At 47.0% G+C, this 22,786-nt stretch overlaps 2 protein-coding genes across 3 annotated transcripts; both read right to left on the reverse strand.

The window, feature by feature from the left end:
* Positions 1-2,590: 2,590 nt before the first annotated feature.
* RRAGC (Ras related GTP binding C) lies at positions 2,591-14,120 on the reverse strand. The gene is made up of 7 exons (XM_066638806.1): positions 13,801-14,120; positions 12,102-12,305; positions 11,527-11,726; positions 10,267-10,381; positions 7,579-7,721; positions 6,372-6,520; positions 2,591-4,952 (listed from the first exon to the last, which is right to left on the reverse strand). Exons 1-7 carry the CDS (start codon positions 14,107-14,109, stop codon positions 4,801-4,803), a joined length of 1,272 nt encoding a protein of 423 aa, XP_066494903.1. The 5' UTR covers positions 14,110-14,120; the 3' UTR covers positions 2,591-4,800.
* A 3,940-nt stretch (positions 14,121-18,060) lies between these two features.
* On the reverse strand, positions 18,061-22,217 carry MYCBP (MYC binding protein). Of its 2 annotated transcripts, XM_066638907.1 has the most exons (5): positions 22,134-22,217; positions 21,970-22,042; positions 21,250-21,298; positions 18,701-18,830; positions 18,061-18,338 (listed from the first exon to the last, which is right to left on the reverse strand). In XM_066638907.1, exons 1-5 carry the CDS (start codon positions 22,146-22,148, stop codon positions 18,297-18,299), a joined length of 309 nt encoding a protein of 102 aa, XP_066495004.1. In that variant the 5' UTR covers positions 22,149-22,217; the 3' UTR covers positions 18,061-18,296. The 2 variants fall into 2 exon arrangements, with proteins under 2 accessions (XP_066495004.1, XP_066495005.1); XM_066638908.1 differs by lacking the exons at positions 18,061-18,338; positions 18,701-18,830 and adding an exon at positions 20,153-20,269 and having other exon boundaries at positions 21,225-21,298.
* Between the last annotated feature and the right edge of the window lie 569 nt (positions 22,218-22,786).

Below are 22,786 nucleotides of genomic sequence, written 5' to 3' on the forward strand. Positions count from 1 at the left end.
TGAACACCCTCCAGACACAACCAGAGCATAGTTCCAGTCATGTTTGGCCAAGTGGACCAAAGGCTTTCAGGGGACAAGAAGCTGGCCACCGGCCAGATAGAGGCTTGCCGTGCACCACATCTGGCCCCCCAGGCTGGGCTTTGGAGACCCCTTCCTAAGACCAACCCACAGATTCTCCACTACAGAGGCATGTAGTGCACTGGTCAAAATGAATGCAACAATTTGGTCAGTTTCATCTGCCCAAGTGCCAAGCCCAGAACCCTGCATGAAAGCTGTGCTAACACAAGCAACAGTACTTCCTCCTGTTCCTATCAATACACTTGTAGCTACCCAGCAGTAGAATATTACCCAGCTTCCCCACTAGCAGACCTCAACAGGAAGACTGTCATGTCATACTGTGGCTTTTCTCCTTCTTGCCCTAACAATTTGCCTGACATCTTCAATGTAGTAGCCACATGGTACTGTGCTATTCTTTACCATAATGCTTGAAGGCAGTGCCCCTGGGAAAGGGTCAAGGCGCAGCAAGTTGCTGTATGAGAGATGGTGCTACAGTCCCCTTCCACCAAGGAAAGGTGCACCCATGGTTGAGAGTTATTGGGGGGTGCTCTTTTGCTCCACAGGATGTACTCAGTAGTGCTTTTTGCTAGGGGAGACCATTATCTCAATGGTAAAATGCCCAAGGTTCAATCTCTGCAATCTCCAAAGCAGGACAGAGAAAAATTCTTGTCTGAAAACCTGGAAAGCCATTGCAGTCAATGTCAACAATATGGAACTAGATAGACTTTGACTAAGGCAGCTTCCTAGGTTCTCAGCTTCAGCTGGTAGGCCACCTGTTCCTAGACATCAGGCCAGGCCACAATCATGCACGTTTAAATCAGGGGTCTCCAAACTTTTTGGCATCAAATATCTGACATGGTGTGGAGGGCTGGAAAAAAATTTAAATATAAAATTTAAATAAATTAGAGATGGAACTTAGATGAGTGAATAAATGAATGAATGGGCTCATTTATTCAACCTGTCTGGCCCTCAGAACACCCTCCAGACACAATCGGAGCACAGTTCTGGTCATGTTCAGTTGAGTGGGCCAGAGGTTTTCAAGGGACAAGAGGTTGGCCGTGGGCCCTGGTTTAAACCAATGGTCTCCAAAGCATGGCCCATGGGCACATCCGGCCTGCAGAGTCTGTCCATCTGGCCAGCAGAGATCCATCAGCCTGGAGGGATCCTCTGGCCCATGAAGCCTGACCTTCCAAAGGCTGGGACTTGCAGAGCTCTCGTGGAACCTTCAGAGTGGTCGCAGGAGCTATGGGGCTCTTCAGAGCTTTCGCACAACCACAGAAATTTAAGAGGTGTGTGGGCTCAATGTGGAGAGCCTGCACTTGGAGAGGCTGCAGGAACAGGCTGGAGGAGCCTGCAGGAGTGGGCTTTTGGACTGTTTTGTAAGATTTCCCCTTCCCTCCCCAGTTGCTTTGAAAGTGCTTTGGACTGGTTTGCAAAGAGATCTTTTCATTCCCCCCCCCCCAATGGGGCCCTCCTGGTGAAAAGTTGGAGACCTCCGATTTAAACTGATAACTGTTACTTGGGAATGCCCTTAAACTGCATACAACAGAATGCTGACTGGTAGCCAATAATGGGATCATGTGACCTCTACAGTTCTATCAGTTACTCTGCCTGATAATCTAATTCAAGGTGCTGGTAGACCCCTTCAAAGCCTTAAAGTAACAGGGTACTGAAAGGACTGCCTTCTGCCATGTGACTGCTTGACGCCTCAAGTTACCAGGGATGGAACTTCTGTGCTTCCAACCATTCTCAGCAGCATGCTTGACACACGATGTGGTATTTCCCATAGCTTATGGAACTCCCTACCTCATGAGATCAGAAAGGCCTGTGTTTTGGCTTTCTTTCTTTTAAGCAGACTTCAGCTAGGCTGGAACAGAGGCCACCACCTCTTTCCCTCTCTTACATATCTGTGTTTGACTTTTTTATGCATCTGATACTATATGGATTTTAAAAATCTTGGCATTATCCACTTTGGGCATCCTGCAACTAGGTTGGTAAAAGAGAAAGGATTTCTGAGAATTTCGGTGGTGGGTGCAGTGGGGGCTTAGGATACCTGGACTGAGACTGGGGAAAGCCATATTCAGACCCCCAAGCTCTTGCAACCAAGTGCACTGGTTGCCCATGCTGGTTGTTCTCTCTTAGGCTGCCCCACCTCACAAGATGGTTCTTGCAAGGATAAGACAAGGGGAGAACCACAGCATCAACCAAGGCTTGTTAAAGGAAGGGTAAGCTATAATACTATACGAGAGGAAAAAGTTAGCATGTAACCCCCCCTCACACAGAGTACGCAGGACCGAACTAGTGTTGCTGCTGGACCAGACCAAGGGCTTATCAAGGCCACTCAGTCACCACAAGCAGGGTAGTGCAAATATCATGCTCTGTTAGACCCAAGCATCTGGTACATCTCCGCACATGGACATTCTACACATTTTGGTATCTCTGCTATCAGCCATTTATTAACCTATTCTCTCCCACATATGGAAGAGATCTGATCTTTTGAAAAGCCTTCTGATCAGAATCAGGAGCCAAGAAATCTGTCAACAGGCAAAGAATTTAATGCATAATTGACATGGGGTTGCATTCTAAGGTTTCTGTGATGGAAGGAATCTTCCATAAGAGCCAGGAAACTTTAGGATACTACAACAACAACAACAACAACAGTATTTATATACCGCTTTTCAACAAAAAGTTCACAAAGCGGTTTACAGAGAAAATCAAATATCTGATGGCTCCCTGTCCCAAAAGGGCTCACAATCTAAAAAGATGCAACACCAGCAGACAGCCACTAGAAAAGACACTGCTGGGGTGAGGTGGGCCTTTGTGTTCCCAATACAATCCTTTGTGTTCCCAACCACAACATGTGGCAATGAGCACTAGCTAGGATGATTTTCCAAAAGGATTAATACTTCAAGGAGAGGATGGATATTGACCACTTTTAGCCCCAAGCATACAGTGCTCCTCTGAACTGCAGCTGCTGAGGGATAAAAGAAGCCAGGGCACTCACATTCATGCCCTCCAGAACACTGAACCTGACAGCCCTTCACCTGAACCCGCAAAAGGCAGTTATGTTCTCACGAAGGCAGCAGCCAGGAAGTGGAGGTAACTGCCCTTTCCCCTGTCCACACACCACATTTGAGCCCAGTTTCTGCTCATTTCTCTAAATAAAAGAGAGTTCTAAGCTGCAGACCTGAACAGTACTGAAGATCAAGAGTAGCCAAAGAAAGCAAAAAACTGCATTTCTGTTATATTAACAATCAGTGCTCATACCAGAATTATGCCAATGTGATATACAAGACTGCTGTTTGCATCCAACCAGTCACCACAGTTTATGGCACAACCTTCACTTACTGCAGGCTGAATGTCCATCCTGCACACTAGCAGACAAGGTATCTATCAGCAGCTGAAATGCAAACTTCCACCAGGAACCAAGTCATGAGACACCCTCCCAATCCCCTTGGGATCCAAAACAGTTTCACACAAACTTCATTCAGAAGAACACCACTTATTGAGATAAATGCATTTTATTAATGCAATCCGGGGAAAATTGAATCACATGAAGGCTCTCCTTTCTCAAGGCAACACCCTATAAACTCAGTTGGCTGCAGACAGCCGTAGCAAACCGGCTGCTAAACCTTCAGCATTTTCACTTGAGTAGGCAAAAGGTCCTGGGGCTTTGGAAAGTAAAAGTGTTGCTTTTCCAACAGAAGAGGAACCAGTGACTCTTTACTGACCAATGCCACAAAGGAAGAGTCACACAAACACAAGCTTTTCTCCCAGGGAAGTGTGCAGGCTATCTTGCTAGCCTTGGAGCAAAGGAGCCACCTTGCCTGGTAAGGGGCTCTTACAGCCAAAGTTAAGTTTACAGCAGTCTGAACTTGTCAAAGGAGCATGCCAGGTTTTACAAACTAGACCTTTATGCTATCATAGGGCTTCAAAAACTGGAACAAGCACTGAAACCTACAGATGTTAAGCCCTGACAGCAAAACCTGGGTCATTTTACTGCTTTAAGAACATGAAGAGGAACTGTTGCCAGCAACTCATTAATTGGGTTGTCGTAAGCTTGAGAATCCAAGCAAACATATTGTAAACCAGGTATAAGCCACAAAATTAAGGTTACTAATTCTTGTCTTTATCATATCCTCAAAGAAAGAGAAGAACAGAAGCACACACACTTCTCAGCACCTTTGCTCTATGGGTCTGCTGGAGGCCTGGCATAGCTTGGTGTGGTGTTTAGTTCGCAAAATATGGAATTGTTTTTGGGATGTTACTGCAAAATGACACAATGAAAAAACACATGGAATGTTTGAGATGGAGCTAAAACTAAGCCACAAGCTGCAACGTTTGAGCCTCTGAACTTCTACGGCAAAGTCACCAGCTTTTTTGAAACACAAGTGAATGAACTACCTAGGGTTAAAAACAGAAGAACACTGAGCAATTATCAATTCAGCTCAGTTCTGGAATAAACCACACCCTGCTTCATACCAAGGGAAATGGTCCAGGAGGAGAAGAGGGTGTACTCTGGGCAAGAAGAGCTGCCACTTGAAGACAGGAACAGCCACTCAGTCTCCAAGAGTTTGACAGCTGTTTCGGTTGTGCCAGATCAACCAGGATTGCAGTTCCACAAGGGCAGGATGTCTCTCTTCTGAGAACGCACACAGGAGTTTATGCAGCCAGTTCTCTGCTGCCCGGCCCCTGGATACAGATGGGGCAAGCAAGCACGTGGCAGGCCAGGTTTGGTTTCCCCTAAACTGCATTTCTGGGGGTGCCATTATGAGTCACTGCTTTTAGGCCAGGGATGTTTGTTTGATGGTTGCAGGATCGGTGAGAAGAAATGCCCACTTCAAAGACCTCGTGGATGGCCTTGCGGAAGCAGTGGAAATTGTAGTCTATTAAACCTGTGAAGAGCAAAAGGACAGACACAGTTGTAAATTGAATGCAGCAAAGTACAATGCCACCTGGGAGCCCAAATGGGGGCATACCAAGTTTGGCTGAAGAGACATATGTCTCTGTCGTATGCAGCAGCAGACTCAAGCCCCAGAGCAATTCCTTTTGTGACAGATTTGGTCAGTTACTCCAATGACAGTTTTTAATTTTTTTTAAATAGGGGCTAGATAGTATACACTCTTGCTAAGATGCATGGTCAAATCCTCAGCACCAAATAGACACAAAGGAATTCCATGCTTTTTCCTGCAGCTTAAAAGGCTTTGGCCAGCTTACAGCAGCAAAAGTGAAACAAATAGTTAGCACAACATCCAGTTCATCACCATGTGATGCGAGCCAACACTCTTGCTGTGTCAGAATTTGGAGCGGGCAAGCAAAGCTGTGACAAATCAAAAGATCCAGGTGGGTTTAAAGAAATCGGATTTTTCAAGACCACCTGGCACGTCTGTCTTACAAGGGGCAAAGTCAACTATAGCAAATTTGAGAGTTCTGTGTCAGCCCTGTGAATTCTCCTGGCAAAGCAGGTTGAGCCCAACCAGAAGGCACTTCAGAGCATCCAGAGCAGCAAACACACAAACATCAGAAGATTAAGCATTCCCTTTAAGAGACATTCTTTTAGAGCAGTGTTTCTCTAACTGTGGGTTGGAACCCACTAGGTAAGTTGCAAGCCAATGTCAAGTGGGTTCCCATTCATTTCAATATTTTATTTTTAATATATTAGATGAAGCTGCCATGGTATGTGACTGCATTTGGGGAAATGCTACAGACCTGTACTTTTAACAAGCTACTAAGTATATTCTTTTAACAATGATAGCAAATGGAACTTATTTTTGGGTATGTGTGAGTAGGATTGGAGCCTAGGATTGTTAAAAATTGGGCTGCTTGATGATGTCACTTCCAGACATGACATCACTTCCAGTGGGTCCTGACAGATTCTCATTCTAAAAAGTGGGTCCCGGTGCTAAATGTGTGAGAATCACTGTTTTAGGGTACAGGCATGAAATGACCAGTAACTGTCTCCAATGAAGAGTTTTACCAAATTCACATCAGGCATAACAAGTGTTTCTGAAACGTTTCAACAAAACAGGTTTCTAGGCAATTTTTTGGGCTTGTTGCAAATTGTGCAATTCTCTTCTTCTCTCCTTCTTCGCCTCCATTATATCTCCACTTTTTTAAAGTGTGAGAACGTGAAATAGTGTGCACCAATCTCTGAAATGTTTTAACTCCACTCTTAGCAATGAGAGCAGCTCAAACCGGAACAGATCTCCACTCACTGTAATTACAAGACCTCAGGTAAGTCTTGTACCCTTAAGCACACCAACTTGAATATGTCACCTTTCTGAACCAGGTAACATGCAAACCCTTTTCCTTACCTTTGCGTTCAAAGCTTTCTTCTCTAAGGATACACACTAAGGCCAGAAACTTAGTCACTTCTTTTAAATAGAGAACAGTTGTGTTATTGAGCTTGATAATTGCCATAGACTCCTTATCGTAGGCACTTCCACTCCCATCTTCTTTTAGCCTACAGTAATTTGAGAAAACAAACCACTCAATGCATGTGCTTAATTCTGAGGTGCCGACAGAATATCTTTAGTAGTATTTGCACCTTGGGCAGAGCCTCTGAATCGTAATAAGCAAAAAAAAAAAGTTGTCTGAATTAAAGGGCTGCCAGTTCACTGAGCTGAAGAGTAAGCCAGAAACAAAACAGCAAGGCCAACTGCATAATGCTATCAGTACAGAGCAAAGCCCTCCCCACCAACAACATTCTCAGAAGGAAGCCGACCCCAACCCAGAAATACTGAAGCAGGAAATTCCCATGTTCCTAAAAAGTGAGCCCATTCTTATTTTTCTGATTCCAATTGCAATACATTAACTGAAACAGAAGCAACTGCTCCTGTAAGCCACTGAGATACAGCAGGCAAGGAATGCAACCTTACCCCTCAAATGTATTTGCTAATATTTTCCACCCCTCTGTCCAGTCCCACCAGCCAATATTGCCTACTCAAATGGTGACTGGGACTGCAATCCTATACACATTTACAAGGGGGTAAGTTCCATTAAACTCAGTGGGTCATACTTTCTGAGCACGTGTATAGGATCACACTGTTCTGAGATATATGTGGGGCGGAACTCAAAAAATCGGCACTGTCCACCTTAAGAATGCCCTTCAAACACAACAGCATGAACAGAAGCTTCATCTTATATCTAAGTCTTTTCAAGCCTTTACCAAAACTGATGCTCAGCAACTTCATCACAGGCAGAGCTTCAACCCTGCAGGGTTCTGCTGCTGACAGTAACTAGAATGGGCTTAAGACTTACTGGAGTCCTCATTTACCCTTGTGCTATCTGAGCCCTCCAGAGGTAGCAATCCCTGAAACAGGAGAAGCTGCTGGGTGTGCATTAAGCAGCTTCTCCAGGAGACAACTGAAAGAAATCACCAGACCTCATTGAACACAACAGAACTCACATGACAAACCTTCAGACTTAAGGTCCATGATCTGGAACGGATTCAGAAATTCCCCAACGATATTCAAGAATACACTTCTTCAAAGCGACTCAGATGCATGGCATGCCACTTACCCATATATACAAGACACATCAATGACTACGTCAATCATGTCACAACAAAGCTCATAGGACTGCATGTCAACGGGGGAACTGTCTGTTGCGATATAGATCTTGCTGACAACATCGAAGAGGAAAGCTTTCTCAATCCCTGAATTCTTCAAAGAAAAAAAATAACAGGTTTACAATTGCAAACAGCCCAACCTCATGCATACAAGGAGATGAACAACACTTAACACTAGCCAAGAGCAGGGCTGTCCAGACTCCGAACCATGGACCGCATCCAGTGCCCTGCCTTCCCCACATAAACGGCGCTTATTGTTCTGCAGGGAAGGCCTTCCCACCCCACCACCGATCTCCCACAAAGTGCGCTCCAGTTCGCCACTTCCAGGTTCTGTCACCCCAGCAGTCACTGCACCTGGATTTCCTGGCTGGGGTGCAGAGATCAACAGCAGGGAAGGAAGGCTCCCAGGCAGAAGCGCCAATCATGCCAGGGACGCCCTTCTCCAAGCGCAGCAGTCTCTACCATGGAGACCGCTAACTAAGAGTAATTAATAAGTTTACAATTTAACCCTTTTACAGAAGCAACATGAGTAGGCAGGACATCTTTTCATCAACAACCCTGAAAATGGTGGAAGGTGGTGGAGGGTGTAATATCAAACCAGTCAATTTTCATCAAGCCTCTCATCCTTTAATATGCCCCACCATCCTCATTCCAAGACTTTAGGTCACTATTCTCTAACACCCGTTTATTAAAAATGTATTACAAAATTATGCACACAGTGTACTATAAATACCAAGATGTCTTGAAAAGATAAGCCTAGTCATTTCTGACTTTATGGGGGCTGCTCATCTCCATTTCTAAGCCAAAGAGCTGGAGTTGGGCGTAGACAGTTTCCATGGTCATGTGGCCTGCATGACTTAATGCCTAAGCACACGGAATGCTGTTACCTTCCCACCAGGGTAGTACCTATTTATCTACTCACAGTTTTACAGGCTTTCAAACTGCTAGGTTGGCAGGAGCTGAAACAAGCAATGAGAGTTTACCACGTCGCATGGATTCAAACTGCCAACCATGCAGTCAACAGGCCTGTCGACTCAGAGGTTTAACCCACTGAGCCACCGCCGTCCCATTAAGATGTTTTACTTAACCACAATTCCTTAGATACCAAATATTCAGCTGGGGAGCATTTCCTATGACCATTCCAGTATGGAACAAGACGCCCCCACCTCCTTGTTAATCCGTGGCTCAACGCAAACTAGACATCCCTTATTAATGAGGATGTCATCAATTGCCAACCATGATAAATTCACTAAAAATGTAATTCCTTTGGAACTTGTGTCAGGGACAATTTCTCCTAAAACTGAGAAAAACTGAGGAACGGGTTTGTTTTATTCAAACACCAGTACAGGTGCAGCCTATTTATCCATGGATTTTTTATCTGCTGATTTGTCTGGGGGTGGGGGTACTGAAAGTCACACACACCTTTGCCTCCTTTGCCCTGAGCTGGCATCTCCATCCGTTTCCAGGCAGCCCAAAACACTGCAAAAAGGCTCTGCCTCGCCCAGGCAGGGAATTAGCCCTGGAGCAATGGAAGAGGCTCTCCTTGCAAAGGAACAGTAACATTCCTGGAGCCCCTGAGCCAGCCGAGGCTAAAGAGGGGACCAAAAACCTCTGTAGCCAGAACAGGTACAGCAAGGTGGAGCGCTCGCGCTCTCTCTCGCACACACGCACACACACACAGGCGCAGTAGCAACAGAGGGGAGGAGGGGATTGCTTTAAAAAACCTCTGGAGTGTTTGCGGAGCCTTGGAGAAACAGGTGAGGGTGAGCAGAGAGCCGGACTACAAGTTCCAGAATGCTCTGGAGCAGAGGAGTTTCCATGATGGCTGTGACCAGGGAGGACTGCAGGAGCAGCAGCAGCGAAGAGGAGGAGGAGAACCTGCAGTGCTGTTGGGAGGCTGCCTGGGACACAGAGGACTCCCAAGCAAGCTCAGGATCCCACCTGTGGAAGGGAAGGGGAGGGAAGGGGAGAGGATTGATAACAGCTGCCTTTGTTTCCTTCCATCCAGAAGTGTCAGGCTGCAGGCTGTAAACTCTATGGGATTTAGCACAACGCGTTTTTTGTTAATCACACCGAGTCATGGAACGGAACTAACGCAGATAAATAGGCTGTACCTGTATCATACATTCTAGCCTTTTTCCATTGGGTTAAACTACCCACTTTATTATATACATTAAGTTCAGGAATTTTCATTACTTAGGCAAATGGAAAGAAATCCGAGGAGAAATTCTGCACTTATTTTAGATTGAAAAAAATGTGTGAAAAAGGCAGAGTTTTCCTCCAATACTTTTGGACACTTTCTAGGTGAAAGGCCCAACAATAACCCTTGAAAGAAGTTCATAGGCTGGATAACAGAACACGCAGAGACAGGCTAGCACCACACAAGAATGCCTTCTGCTTGTAAGTAGCTACTCCGGCGATATTACAAATGTTGGGTGAGGAGGACTATAAACACATAGGATTATTAATCTGCTTTTTAAACAGAAGCTTCAACATTCTAGCCAAATGCACTAGTAAGTCAGTAAATTCATGTCAAAACATCTAGCAAATGTGTTTTTTGCAGTGAACTGCAGCTTCACCATCTTCAAAGTACTGACCACCACCAAACTAAAGAATGCAAATATTAAATCATTACTTACAGATATAAAAATGTTTAGCAGATTTTCCAAAGTTGGCAACTGCGGAATAAGCTTCTGTACGACCTTACTGAAGGCTTCAAATATTGAATGATCATAGATGCTAGTCAAATAAAAGCTACAAATAACCCAGTCATTAATTAGAATATTTACAGACTACTTTTCAACAAAAAGTTATCAAAGAATATTCTGCAATTAAAACTTGTTAAAACTTGAATTTTCTGTTTGGGCCAGAAGACCAAACAGTGCACACACTGAACAGCAAAAATAAAAATAAAAAATAAAAAATGCCAAGGGCATATTTTAAATTTAGCTTCCAGATTAATTTGTTTCATTATTTGCTCTCCTGGCCCTTCAGAATAATAAAAACAGTGGTCTCCAAAGCAAAAAGTGGTCTCCATCTATTAAACTTAAGTTTTAAAACGTAACATCTTAAGTTGAATGAAGTTACTAGCCAAAGTGGGGGGGAAAAGCAAAGACAACTCACGCATTCTTCAAAATATTCAAGGCTGAACAATTTCTCATTGTTTGGATTGCAGAGACACATGCACAGACCAAGTATTTTTCTCCTGAACAGATTTGGGTTGAATCTATCAAACAATGGTTTGCAGTCACTTCAAATTATAAATTATGGATTGAAACTTAGTATACTGGCAACAGTACACTAGTTTTAGATATCATAGCAAGACTGCAGCACAACCAACTTAGACACAGTTAGGAACTGACATGCCAACCCATGACACACACCTGATCAGTCATGTTTGGAGGATTGCTTGAACAGAATTTGGGTTTACACCACATACAGCAGAGAAATATGAATGGTTATGAATGACCATGCATTAAGCAGCAAAACAAAAACACACAACTACAACAAAACAAAACAAACCAATATAAAGGCAAGAAGATTGATCAAGAAATGCATTGTGCATAACTGAACATTCATATTTTAAATATAAGTACTTACAAAACGGCCAGCACACCCTCTTCCTCTTTTTTGTCACACAGCAGGGAATGTCTAAGATAATGCATGCATTTCTATTTGATCTATTCTAACTCTTCAGAACTGAAGATTAATACTATAGTATTAATCTGAAGGTTAATACTATAACACTTACAAAATTAACAAGTCAAGGCGCATTAACACTTTTTAATCTGGGTAGCAGCTTTCATATTAACAAGCACTAGAAAGCTGAGCTTTCCCAGATTCTATGAGAAACAGCCAAAAGGGGTAAAGCCAACCACAGCCAAAGGAATTTAACTTACCTAAGATGAAGTTTTTCTAAGCCAGCATCACCCAGGTCATCATTTGCTCTCTGATGAATATCTCTTTGAGTTTCTATTTTATGGTCATCTGATAAACCATCAACTTTATGAATAAAAACCTCAAAGTTCATGTCTGGGTTGATTTTGTAAGCTTTTGAGACTGTAATGTGCAGCCTAGTTAAAGCTTCCATGTAGTCATCCTGTAAACCAGATTTAATATATATCCTTCAGTCATCAGCCAATGTACTTGTCTTACATCACTAACTTGCATACATTGGGGCAAGTAAAAAATATTGTTCTGATCCAGTAACTACAGGAGAATCAGACAATGAGGAATTTAGAATTACAAGAGCCTATGAACAAAATATTTCTATTTTAGATCTCTAAGCTGAGTGTATCTTATACAGAGTACTTGGGTCACAGCTTGTTTTAAAAAACAAACTTACAACTACTGAAGTACTCATTGTTAAGGTCACTAATGTTGTAATAGCCAAGACCTACTTTACTAGCCCAACTACTTTCCAATCTCTCTTGCTTAACACCCTCTTCTCCCCAGCTCTGTTATTCATAATGACCTGTGCATCAATAACATAGATTAGTGCTCCAGTTCCTCTGAAGATCATTTCGTAATCAAACGTTGGATCAAAGAAGTCCATTTGCCCAGGAAAATCCCATATTTGGAAGTTCACAAAGGAGCTGTTGGAAATATCATCCTTATAGATCTTATTGGTACTCTCCAAAAACAAAGTTTCATTAGGAGACATTTTGTGAAACACCACCTGGGAGGAAGACAAAAGCAAGACAAGCACACAGGTTATCAGGCTCTGAGAAAGGAAAGTCCACACTGTCCTTTCTCACTAGAGGGGCTGGAGCATTTGTTGTTGTTCTGCAGCCACCTGGATGTGGCCAGGTGCAGAGGAGTGGCACCAGGATGCAGGTCTCCTGTTGTCTTGTGTGCTCCCTGAGACATTTGGTGGGCTACTGTGAGATACAGGCAGCTGGTGTAGATGGGCCTTATGCTCTGGTGTAGATGGGCCTTATGGACCCAGATGACAAGCAGAAGAGAAAGAACAGGACCACTTTGCCTTCCCCCCTTTATAGAAATTTTGCATGGATGGTTCTGACAGCAGGCAGACAACCACATGACCTCATCAACACCTAGTTTCCAGGGGAGTTAACACCTTCAAGGCGCATGTGATACCTTTAGTGGCCTCCCCCACCCCCAGCCCAGCCCGGTATGGGAATCAGGGATTGGTGGGCAGACTATTGCTTCCGCTTCCTACACACCTTCTGGATGAAGAACATCCCACTGTGCTGCAGTTCCATGAGAAGGATGTGGGACTACTTGGCCCTTGACCCAAATGATGAGCAGGAGGAGAGGATAGCAGGACCATTATGCCTTCTGTATTCCCACAGAGAATTTTGCATGGATGGTCCTGACAGCAGGCAGGCAAACATTCCCCCTCCTCATCACCCAGTTTTCAAGGGAGTTACAGCCTGCAAGGCCTGTGTATGTCTTCAAGAGTCAGTCAGAGATCTCCCGCAGGCCCTGAGTCCAGCCAGGTGTGGGACTCAAGGAGCACTGGGCAGACTCTTTGCTTTCCCCTCCCTGCACACCTTCCTACCCACACTTACCTGGGAGTAAGCCTCACTGACTCTAATGTGACTTACTTCTGAGTAATGTGCCTACACTTCAGCTGTCTGTCCAGAGGCTGCCCCCCATGCCCTGAGGAAATCCCAAGCATGGGTCTCAGGGAGTGGTGGGTGGACTTTTGCTTCCCCTCCCTGTGCACCTATCCTACCTGCACTTACTGGGAAGTAAGCTCCATTGATTACAACATGACATACTTTGGAGTACACATGCCTAGGCTTAGGCTGTCTATCCCCCACACCCTGAAGGAGCCCAGGTGTGGGGCTCAGCCCATTCTGATGCTTGTCTAAGCCCCATTATAGTGACTGGGGGTTACTCTCAGGTAAGTGTGACTAAGATGGCAGCCTCAGGGCTCAATCCTACACCTGCCTACTCAGAAGCAAGCCCACTATAGTGAACAGGGCTTGCTCCAAGTTAGTGTGGCTAGGATGACAGCCTCAGAACTCAAGCCTATGCTTGCCTACTCCAAAGTAAGCGCCATTATAGTCAAGGGGACCTACTCCCAGGTAAGCAGTGGCAGCCTCAGGGCTCAGTCCTCTGCTGCCCACTCAGAAGCAAGCCCATTCTAGTCAAGGGGACTTACGCCCAGGTAAGTGTGGCCAGAGCCTCTGGCCCCCGCGCACCTTCTGGATGGAGGACTTCCCGCTGCGCCGCAGGCCCATGAGGAGGATGCGCGGCTGCTTGGACGAGTCGCCGCCCGCGCCCAGCCCGCAGCCCCCGCCGCCGCCCGCTCCGCCGCCCAGCGGCGCCCGGGGGCGCTCAGCGTCCGCCTCCTCCTCGTCCTCCTCCTCCTCGCCGTCCTCGTCGGCGCCGTAGCCGAAGTCCTTCGGGAAGGAGTCGCTGGGGGGGCCGCCTCCCCCGGGCAGGGCCGCCACCGCCGCCGCGCCGGCGTCCTCCCCGCCGCCGCCCGCCCCGAACTGCAGCGCCGCCATCGTCGCCGCCTCAGCCCGCAGCAGCAGGAGCCTCCCGACAGCACCGGAAGTGGCGCAGCTCGTGACCGGAAGCGGAGGAGCCGGGTGGGAACTGCGAAACCGGACGTGCCTCTTCCCGCAGAGACGGAAGTGTTCCCTGAGCGAAAAACCTCCCTCCTGCTCCCGGAGCCGGAAGGTTCCGAGACCAAGTGGTTCCTATGGGGGAAGAGCGCACTATAAATAGGGGGAGCAGGCAGGAAGGGGGTCAGAGTGGCTCTTTTAAGCCCCATTGGGGGAGAGAAGAGGGTTTGGGGCAGGGGCAGCTCAACAGGAAAGCTGCCCCTGTCCCAGTCCCCTATACAGTGGTTAAAGGCAGAGGCATTCCCTGCCCCCCCTTACTTCTGGTCTCCCCACACAGAGGCTGAGCTCCTCACTGAGGACTAGTCCATTAAGAAGGCTGAAGTCCTGAGCCTCCAACCGCAGCTCCCCTTGCACTGACCTCACCCCACACACACACAATAGTTGAAGGTATAGACACTCTGCCCCCCCCCTTTGTATCTGGTCCTCCTATTCAGAGGCTAAACTCCTCATTGAGGACTATTCCATTGGTAAGGCTAAAATCCTGAGCCTCCAACCACAGCATCCCTTGCACTCCTACGACAGTGCAGAGACCCCACCACACACACAGACATAGGTCAAGCAGATACAAAGGGAGACAGAGTACCTGTACCTTTAACCATTGTATAGGAGACTTTGGCAGGTGCAGCTTTTTAAACCCTTCCATGTTGAGCTACACCTGCCCAAATCTCCTCTTCTTTACAATGGTTAACAGTAGAGGCACCTTGTCCCTCCTTTCCTATTTGGTCACACTACACAGAGGCTGAGCTCCTCATTGAGGACTAGTCCACTGAGAAGGCTAAAGTCCTGAGCCTCCAACCACAGTACTCCTTACTCTCCTACAACAGGGCAGAGACCCCACTGTGCGCACGCACACCCACACAGGTTCAAGGTGGAGGCACGCTGTCCTCCTTTCTATCTGGCTGTTGTTCTTGTAAGTCTATCCAAGCTTTCATGAAGGGATCCCCCATTTGTTTCAGCTAAGTTTTATATCCTTGCTTTCAAGACCTCCCCTTTGACAATGACTGACTGCAGTCTAGACATATGGAGCAATACAATCACTACAGTGTTCTACTACTGTTACTCCACACAGAGACAGGAAGTCCCAGGCACTGCACACTCTCCCCAAACAGGGGACAGAGAGTCTCAGTAGCTGCTGGAAGCACTACAGTACTATACAAGCTCTCTGGCACCACTCTCACAATCACTCCCAGAAACCAACTCTGCATTACTGCTGGCGTTTATTTTTCTCTCTCTCTTTCTCTGCCTCTCCTTGATCTAAACAGGCAACTCTCCAAAACAGATGGAGAAATTGCCCCCACCATTTGCATGGGGTGACACAGACCACAAGGGAAAGTCAGGGCATGTCCAGCAGCAATAACCAGTGTGATCCCAACTGTTCCTCCATGGAGCTGCCACCCTTCTTGTTCCAGACAGGCCCCTGTAGTTTTACAAAGTTTTACAAAGATACATCATTGCAACTGTCTGCTCTCTATCATGCAATGATAGGTCACAAGAGGTCACAAGAGTCCTGCTGGGATAAGATGGTTAATAACTCGTGTCTCTCTTTGAGCCGCTGCTTCATCTCTGTGTTCAATAAAACAAGATTGTCACAGTTATTAACTAGGATTAATAACTCATTTCCTCTCTCTCCCCCCCCCTTCTTTTTACCTCAGCTGGTTTCAAGATGGGACCTTAACAAGGCAACTTCTCCACTTGCTGACCCCCATGAGCTTCAGTGGAGAAAGGCAGGGACAGGCTTCTAAGGCCCAGTCACTGCAACCATTATCACTGAGGAAGTCAGTGGGGAAGGGGAGAATGAAGGTTGTGCTGGAGGGATAAGAAGCATCATGTTACACAAGAATGTAAACAAGCCTAGTATGTGACTAGATGGGTCAACTAATTTTTTTTTTTTTAATCAACCTGTATTAAGTGCAAGTCAAATGCACTGATTGGCTCATATGTGCCTGTTCATGGTTCCCCAAAGCCCTCTGCAGTAGGAGATCACAGCTCAGTATAGAACCTGTGCCTTCTGGTACTTGGGATCCATTCTGTTCACCGGCTAACACTCCATATATAGCCTCTATGTTCCTGACCGGTTTGGGGGGAGGTGAAGGCTGGGAAGTATTTTGACATCTCAGTGACAGCGATGTTGTGGGTGTCAAATGTTGACATCATGAGGGCATCATGCCTGGATTGGCTCTTTCACACTCAGTCCACATGGGAGCACTGTCAGGGGATGATGGCACAGGGAAGTGGTATTCTCATGTTCAGCAGCAGGCAGAGTTGCACCTTGCTGGGCTTAAACATCTTGTCTCCACTCCCCATGTTCTGGACCAGTATACAATAAAGACTACAGTGTACTGTGTAACTAAGCTATAGTTAAGATATATATAACTGTATATAAACTAAGTAAACTAAGTTATATATAACTTAGTAATTATAGTAAACTAAGATATATATAACTGTATATAATACAGACTATAGTGTAACTAAACTATAGTAAGCTAAGAAACACTAGTGACATAGTTTGAGTACAGGACTACCCAGGAAACTAGATTATCATAGAGCTGAAAAGCATTAGCTTTGATACTGAAGCCATTACAAAATACAGTGAGAAAGCCAACTCCCAGCAGAATCAAGTGGTAAAGCTGATTTTGAACTGTGCCACTGCAGGGTAGCTGTGTATGAATTTCATTCCCAAAGAAGGAAGGCTTTTTACAGGTAGTAAACTAGGAAGAAGGGTTCAGCTAAAGTTCTCTCTGAAATGCTTAGACAGCATTTTTCCATGGCACATAGACACAGATGTGGAGCAGTTCCAGTGAATCCAGTCCCTGCGTTTGGGTAAACATGCCAGCTTGCACCCTCTCCCTTTTATACAAACCCATATGCACATGCATCCCACCATCAGCATTGCTGTGCTCTTACCTACATGGGGAAGTAGCTAGGCAGAAATGGACCACAGAGCAGCAAGGAGCAATCCAGAGACCCTCCCTCCTCCTTCTTTAAGGTCTGCGGTCACTTCTTCCCACTTGCAGCTGCCAGGCCTGTTGAATCCAACAGGATGACTAGGAGCATGCTGAATCACTCCCAGCATGCTCTGCTCAGTCTGCTTCAACAGGACCAGGTAAGTGGGATAATGCAGTGGTGGGCCTTAAGATAAGAGACAGGCAAAGTGGGGCAAGGGTCTCCCTCCTCCTTGCTGCATGGGAAGGCAGAGTCACATGATCCTGTTTGCTTGTGGAAGCAAGAACAGGATAACCCTGTTACTCTGCCACTGAGAATGCTCACAACAGTAGCAATGCTGGAGGAAGAGATAGGCTGAACTTACTTGCTCTTAAGCAACTGAGAAGATGATCAGAGCACCAACTGAAGCAGCTGAATGGGCAGCAGGCCATAGAGGAGCACAGGCAGACATGGAGTATAGGGCACTTCTCTGTTTGCTGCTTCCTTCCAACCCATTGGTTGAAGTAGCTACTTCAGTCAGACTTGTGGGTGAACCATCCCTGCATAGATGATATACAGTCAAACATGCACATCTCTATAGCCTGAAGAGGTGCAGTTAAAGAAAGCCTTTAGCATTGGATTCTACGAACTTTATATAAACTGGACCACATTGCTTTGATTCTTTTGCTGCAACACCAGGGATACTAAAAAGAACTGCTGATGTATCTGTCTTATCTGAGGCACCGTTTGTAAGATTCATAGCTGAAACTATTCCAGAGTACAAGCATACATATAGTACGGTATATAACTAACTCCCTTCTACAGAAGCATCACAGTTGGAATGAACATCTGTCATTCAAGTAATCACTGTTTTTAAGTGCAATATAAAAGAGTCATTTTTTCCCAGTATTTACATAAAAACATGCAACAGTATATATTTATTAAAATTTGCTGAAAAATAAAAATAGTAGCAGCAGCAAAGTTCTTCAGTGCACACTACAAGCATTCTGCAAGTTGCAGCCTCCTGAGTCCTGCCCTCTATGGGCCTCTGAATAATGGCCACCCTGTTTACAGATGCTTTTAACTATAAAGCAATACTCAATTTATGTGCTTCAACATCTTTTATTCAAGTAACAAAAAGAATCTTATTCTTTCTTTTCTTCCAGAGGTGGTTCATACTGAGCCAGCTGCAAAGAGAAAAATTCTTGTTAGATCTCAGGCAAATATACAATGCAACAGTCCACTGAAGGTGAAGTTATCATAAGTATGGTATGAGTCAAGAACCACAATTCAGATATCTGAACACAAATCTAAACACTTTAATAGTGCACTGTGGATAAAAGAAAGCTCTCTTTCATTCACAGTTCACAACAGTTCATTCACTGTTGTCTCACTTAAGCAGCAGTGTACAAGGTTGATGCTGCTTGCATGTTTGGAAAAAGAGCTAATAGGGGGATCAAAGCCTGAGTGCCCATTCCAGCCATTCAAGCAGCAGCACAAGCTGAGAGGTAGATCTTTCTCCCAACCCAAAGCATTTTCTTGCCTTTACCTTTGCCTTCAGTTTCTTATTTTCTTCCAGTACAGCTTCATACTTCTCTTTCATCTCTGCCACTTCCAAGCGGAGGGCCTCCACTTCAGGATTTTCTGGAGCAGCAGCTCCTAAGTGATGTTTCAGGAAGCTTTTAAGCAAAGTTAAGTTGCTTGCTTGCTTGAATGAATGGCTTAATACTCAACCAGAGAATCTTGCCCTAGGCTATTCACCTAATTCCACCCAGAATATAAGGGCCAGTAGCATTCAACAGCTCTAAATCCAGGTGCAGCTAGTTAGGCCAGTGGCCCTAATGCACACTAATCAAGGCTTATTGGGCACAGCCTTGCTTCTTCATAAACCATGCACAGGAAGCTGCACTTTACAACACAATCATATGCATGTCTACTCAGAAGAAAAGTCCCATTGTGTTCAGTAGGGCTTACTCCCAGGACAGTGCATATAGGAGTGCAGCCTTAGAGCCCAATCCAACTTTCTAGCACCAGTGCAACCACAATGCAGCCCTGAGATATGGGAACAACTGTTTCCTTACCTTGAGGAGGCCATCATAACTACCCAGCCACCACAGAATGCAGCACACACCCTGTAGGCATAGCTGCACGGGTGCTGGAAAATTGGATTGGGCTGTTAGTTCTCAAGTATTTAGTTTCTGCTAACTGGGCAAAGAGGCACCTTTTAAAATGGAGTCCTCTTATATTTAACAATGGGAGAGCAACTGTCCCTTTCACCCCACCATAGTGTCTAGTACAGGGGTGCTCAATAGGTGGATCGCTATCTACCGGTAGATCGCGAGGCAAAATGAGTAGATCGAGGAGTGCCGAACCCCCCCTTCAGGTGCCTCTGGGAGGAAACGCCGGGAGTAAGGCCCATTGTAAGGCACTCAATGGGGCTTACTCCCAGGTAAGTGTGGCTAGGATTGCAGCCTCACAGCCTAATCCTAGGCATGTCTACTCAGGAGTAAGTCCTGTTATACTCAGTGGGGCTCAAGGTACACCAACATACATTGTACACTATGTTATGATGTGAACATTGTAAAAAAAACTCTGGTAGATCTCCAGGCCTTGCTGGGTTTCAAAGTAGCTCTTGAGCCAAAAAAGTGTGAGCACCCCTGGTCTAGTAGGTGTTGCTGGTGTCTCTCTCCTCACCCCCACCCCCCTATATGTACATGTATATATTTTAGACTGTGAGCCCTTAAGGGACAGGGAACCATTTATTATTTTAATATGCCAACTGCTTTGTGAACTACTCCTGTTGAAAAGCAGTATACATGTATTCTTAATAATAATAACTGACTTGCAGGCCTGTGCTTTTGAGGAATCTCAGTCTCCAGCTTTATCCTGCACTGGAATCCAGCACCTGTGATGTGCATGTTTGCAGAGAGCAAGCCCTTCCTAACTATAGTACAATCAGTTCTCTTTATATGCATATTCACTATCTGTGAGGGGCAGAATTGCCACCTACCTCTCATTATCTTCTGTTCAAGACTCTCTTCTTGTTATCTGCAAATTCAACCCTGGTGATGATGAGAGGTTGATAATGAGGTCTCTGGAAGGCTACCTGAGGGCTGCTCTGGGGTTGGGGAAAGACAGAGAAGGAGCCAAGAGACAGGAAGGAGGAAAAAGACAGGTGAACTCCTTAACTCTGAGGCCTTGTTGGGCCAGTAACCTTCAATGGGTCAAGGAATATCCAACACAAAGGAGGAAGTATCAGATGTTGGAGATATTGATGAGTCCTCACTATCTCACAGCCCCACAGACTTCAAGTTAAGATTCAGGTTCACAAAGTTCATAGAGTGTATGGCAAAGAGGGTCCCCTGGAGCCCAACCCATTTCCCCCATAGGCTCAATTCAGCATCCACTAATTCAGCATCCACTAGGTTTTCCAGGAATCTAACTTGGATAATGACAACTGCAGCCCTATGCTTTTTTGAGAAGCCTCTGTCTCGAGCGTGCTCCTACCCTGCAATTCAGCACCTGTGGTGTGTTCACATTTGCAAGGCAGTAAAGCCCTTACCAGCTAGCTCCAATTGACTTGGAGCCCTGTGCTTTTTGAGAAGCCTCAATCTACAGAGTCTTATCCTTCCGTGGAGTCCAGCACCTGTGGTAGGTGTGTACATCTGCAGGGGAGTTAGCCCTTATTTCCCAACTAGCTAGCCCCAACTGACTTGCAGCCCTGTGTTTTTTTGAAAAATCTCAGGCTGCAATCCTAGCCACACTTACCTGGGAGTAAGACTACAATGGGACTTACTTCTGAGTAGACATGCATAAGATGGGGCTTGAAGTCCCTGGAGCTTCATAGTAGCCTAGAGACCAGCACCTGTAGTGGATGTGCACTTTTCAGGGGGGTGGGGGAAGTAAAGCTCCCCTCCCCGCAGCCCAGCATCCTCAGTCCTCCCCCACAAAGAGATTGTGGGGTGCATGGTTGCAGGGGGGGCAAACTAAAGCCCCCCTTCCCAGCATCCTCAGGTTGCAATCCTATCCACTCTTACCTGGGAGGAAGACCCATTGACTATAATGAGGCTTACTTCTGAGTAGCCCAAGAAAGGATACTCTAAGGCACAGTTGGGTTTCTCAGGTTCTTCGTACAGGGCCACCAGGACTGCAAGGCAAGAGGAGGCAGAGGCAGCAAGTGAAGGGGAGAGAGCTGAGGGGTGGGGGTTCCCACAGAGCCCACAGTTCCCCCAGTGCCCCCTAACCTCCCAGCCCCCTGTGCCCCCCAGCTCCCAGCCCCCACTGCCCTCCAAGTACCCCAGTCCTTCCATTCCCATGCCCCAGTGTCCCCTAAGCTTTCCAGTGTCCCCCTAGCTTCCCAGCCCCTGAGTGTCCCCATTCCCATGCCCCAGTGCCCCACTAGCCTCGCAACCCCCTGTGCCTCCCAGACCCCCAGTGCCCCCGGATGTCCCCATGCCCCAGCATCCCCCCAGCTCTCCGGTACCCCCCAGCCCCCAAGTGCCCCCATTCCTATGCCCCAGTGCCCCCAAGCTTTCCAGCGCCCCCCTAGCCTCCCAGCCCCCTGTGCCTCCCAGCCTCCCAGAGCCCCCGGATGCCCCCATGCCCATGCCCCAGTGTCCCCCAAGCTTTCCAGTGCCCCCCTAGCCTCCCAGCACCCTGTGCCCCTCAAGCCCCCCAGTGCCACCCGTGCTCCCCAGTGCCTCCCAGCCCCCGGGGTCCCCAAACCCCCTAGCTCCCAGGAGTCCCCAAGTTCCCATGCCCCCACTGCCCCCAAGCCACCCAGCGCCCCCCAAGCCACCCAGCGCCCCCCCGCCTCACCTTTGGTGAGCGTGTCCATCACTCCAGACTTCTCCAGGTAGCGCCTGAACTGCTCCCTCTTGGAGTCGGCGGCCTAAGGGGGGGGGGGAGAGGTAAGGGGCAGGCCTCACTCCCAGCCAGGCCTAACTCTAACATCCCCCCCCGCCCCATCTCGGCCGCCGTACCTTGTAGTTCGCCATCGGGCCCTTCTTCCTCCTCCTCCTCCTCCTCCGCTGCTGCTGCCGCCGCCGCCGCCGCCGCCTCGAATGCGCCTGCGCTGAGAGCAGCCCGCGCCTGCGCAGACGCGTTTTCCCCCGGCCAAGCGGCGTCCAGCCGTTGCCATGGCAGCCGCGGCGTCGCTTGGTTACGGAGAAGCCACGCCCCTATATGCTAATAGCCCTGTGGAGGATGCAAAAATACAAAGGCGGCGCTTCTCCGCTAGAGGGCGTCTGAGATCATGGGATTTAAAGGGAAAGCTCCCTTTTTAGGGGGAGAGGGGGAGCTGTGGCAGGGCCTCTCCAAAACCTGGGGCTGCCTGGCATAGCCCCCCCCCCGTCCCTCTGTATTGGAAACCGGGGCACCCCCCACTACTCTGCTGCCTGAGGCAATGGACTCAGTTGGCCTCAGGGATGGGCTGGCCCTGCAGGGCTGGATTTTTGCCTGCAAGGCTGCTCTTGCTTAGTTCAGTGTTTCTCAAACCTTGGGTTGGGACCCACTAGGTGGACCGCAAGCTCGTTTCAAGTGGGTCCCCATTCATTTCCATGTGCGTTTGGTTTCTGAGTGCATCCCTTCCCTTCCTGCATCCTCTGCAAATCACCCATTCCTGAAGCCACTTGGC

This window comes from Tiliqua scincoides, chromosome 10 (assembly GCF_035046505.1).
Source record: "Tiliqua scincoides isolate rTilSci1 chromosome 10, rTilSci1.hap2, whole genome shotgun sequence".
NCBI lineage: Eukaryota > Metazoa > Chordata > Lepidosauria > Squamata > Scincidae > Tiliqua > Tiliqua scincoides.

Bases quoted from the DNA above. Each gene is read 5' to 3' on its own strand.
- RRAGC (XM_066638806.1), bottom strand. From the start codon at position 14,109: ATGGCGGCGCTGCAGTTCGGGGCGGGCGGCGGCGGGGAGGACGCCGGC. The intron at 12,306-13,800 runs GTGCGCGGGGGC...TCTTCCTCCCAG, and splicing joins GGAAGTCCTCCATCCAGAAG to GTGGTGTTTCACAAAATGTC. The intron at 6,521-7,578 runs GTAAGTGGCATG...AAATTACTGTAG, and splicing joins GATGTGTCTTGTATATATGG to GCTAAAAGAAGATGGGAGTG.
- MYCBP (XM_066638907.1), bottom strand. The intron at 18,831-21,249 runs GTATCCTTTCTT...TTTGCTTAAAAG, and splicing joins AAACCCAACTGTGCCTTAGA to CTTCCTGAAACATCACTTAG. The intron at 18,339-18,700 runs GTAAAGGCAAGA...TTCTCTTTGCAG, and splicing joins ATAAGAAACTGAAGGCAAAG to CTGGCTCAGTATGAACCACC.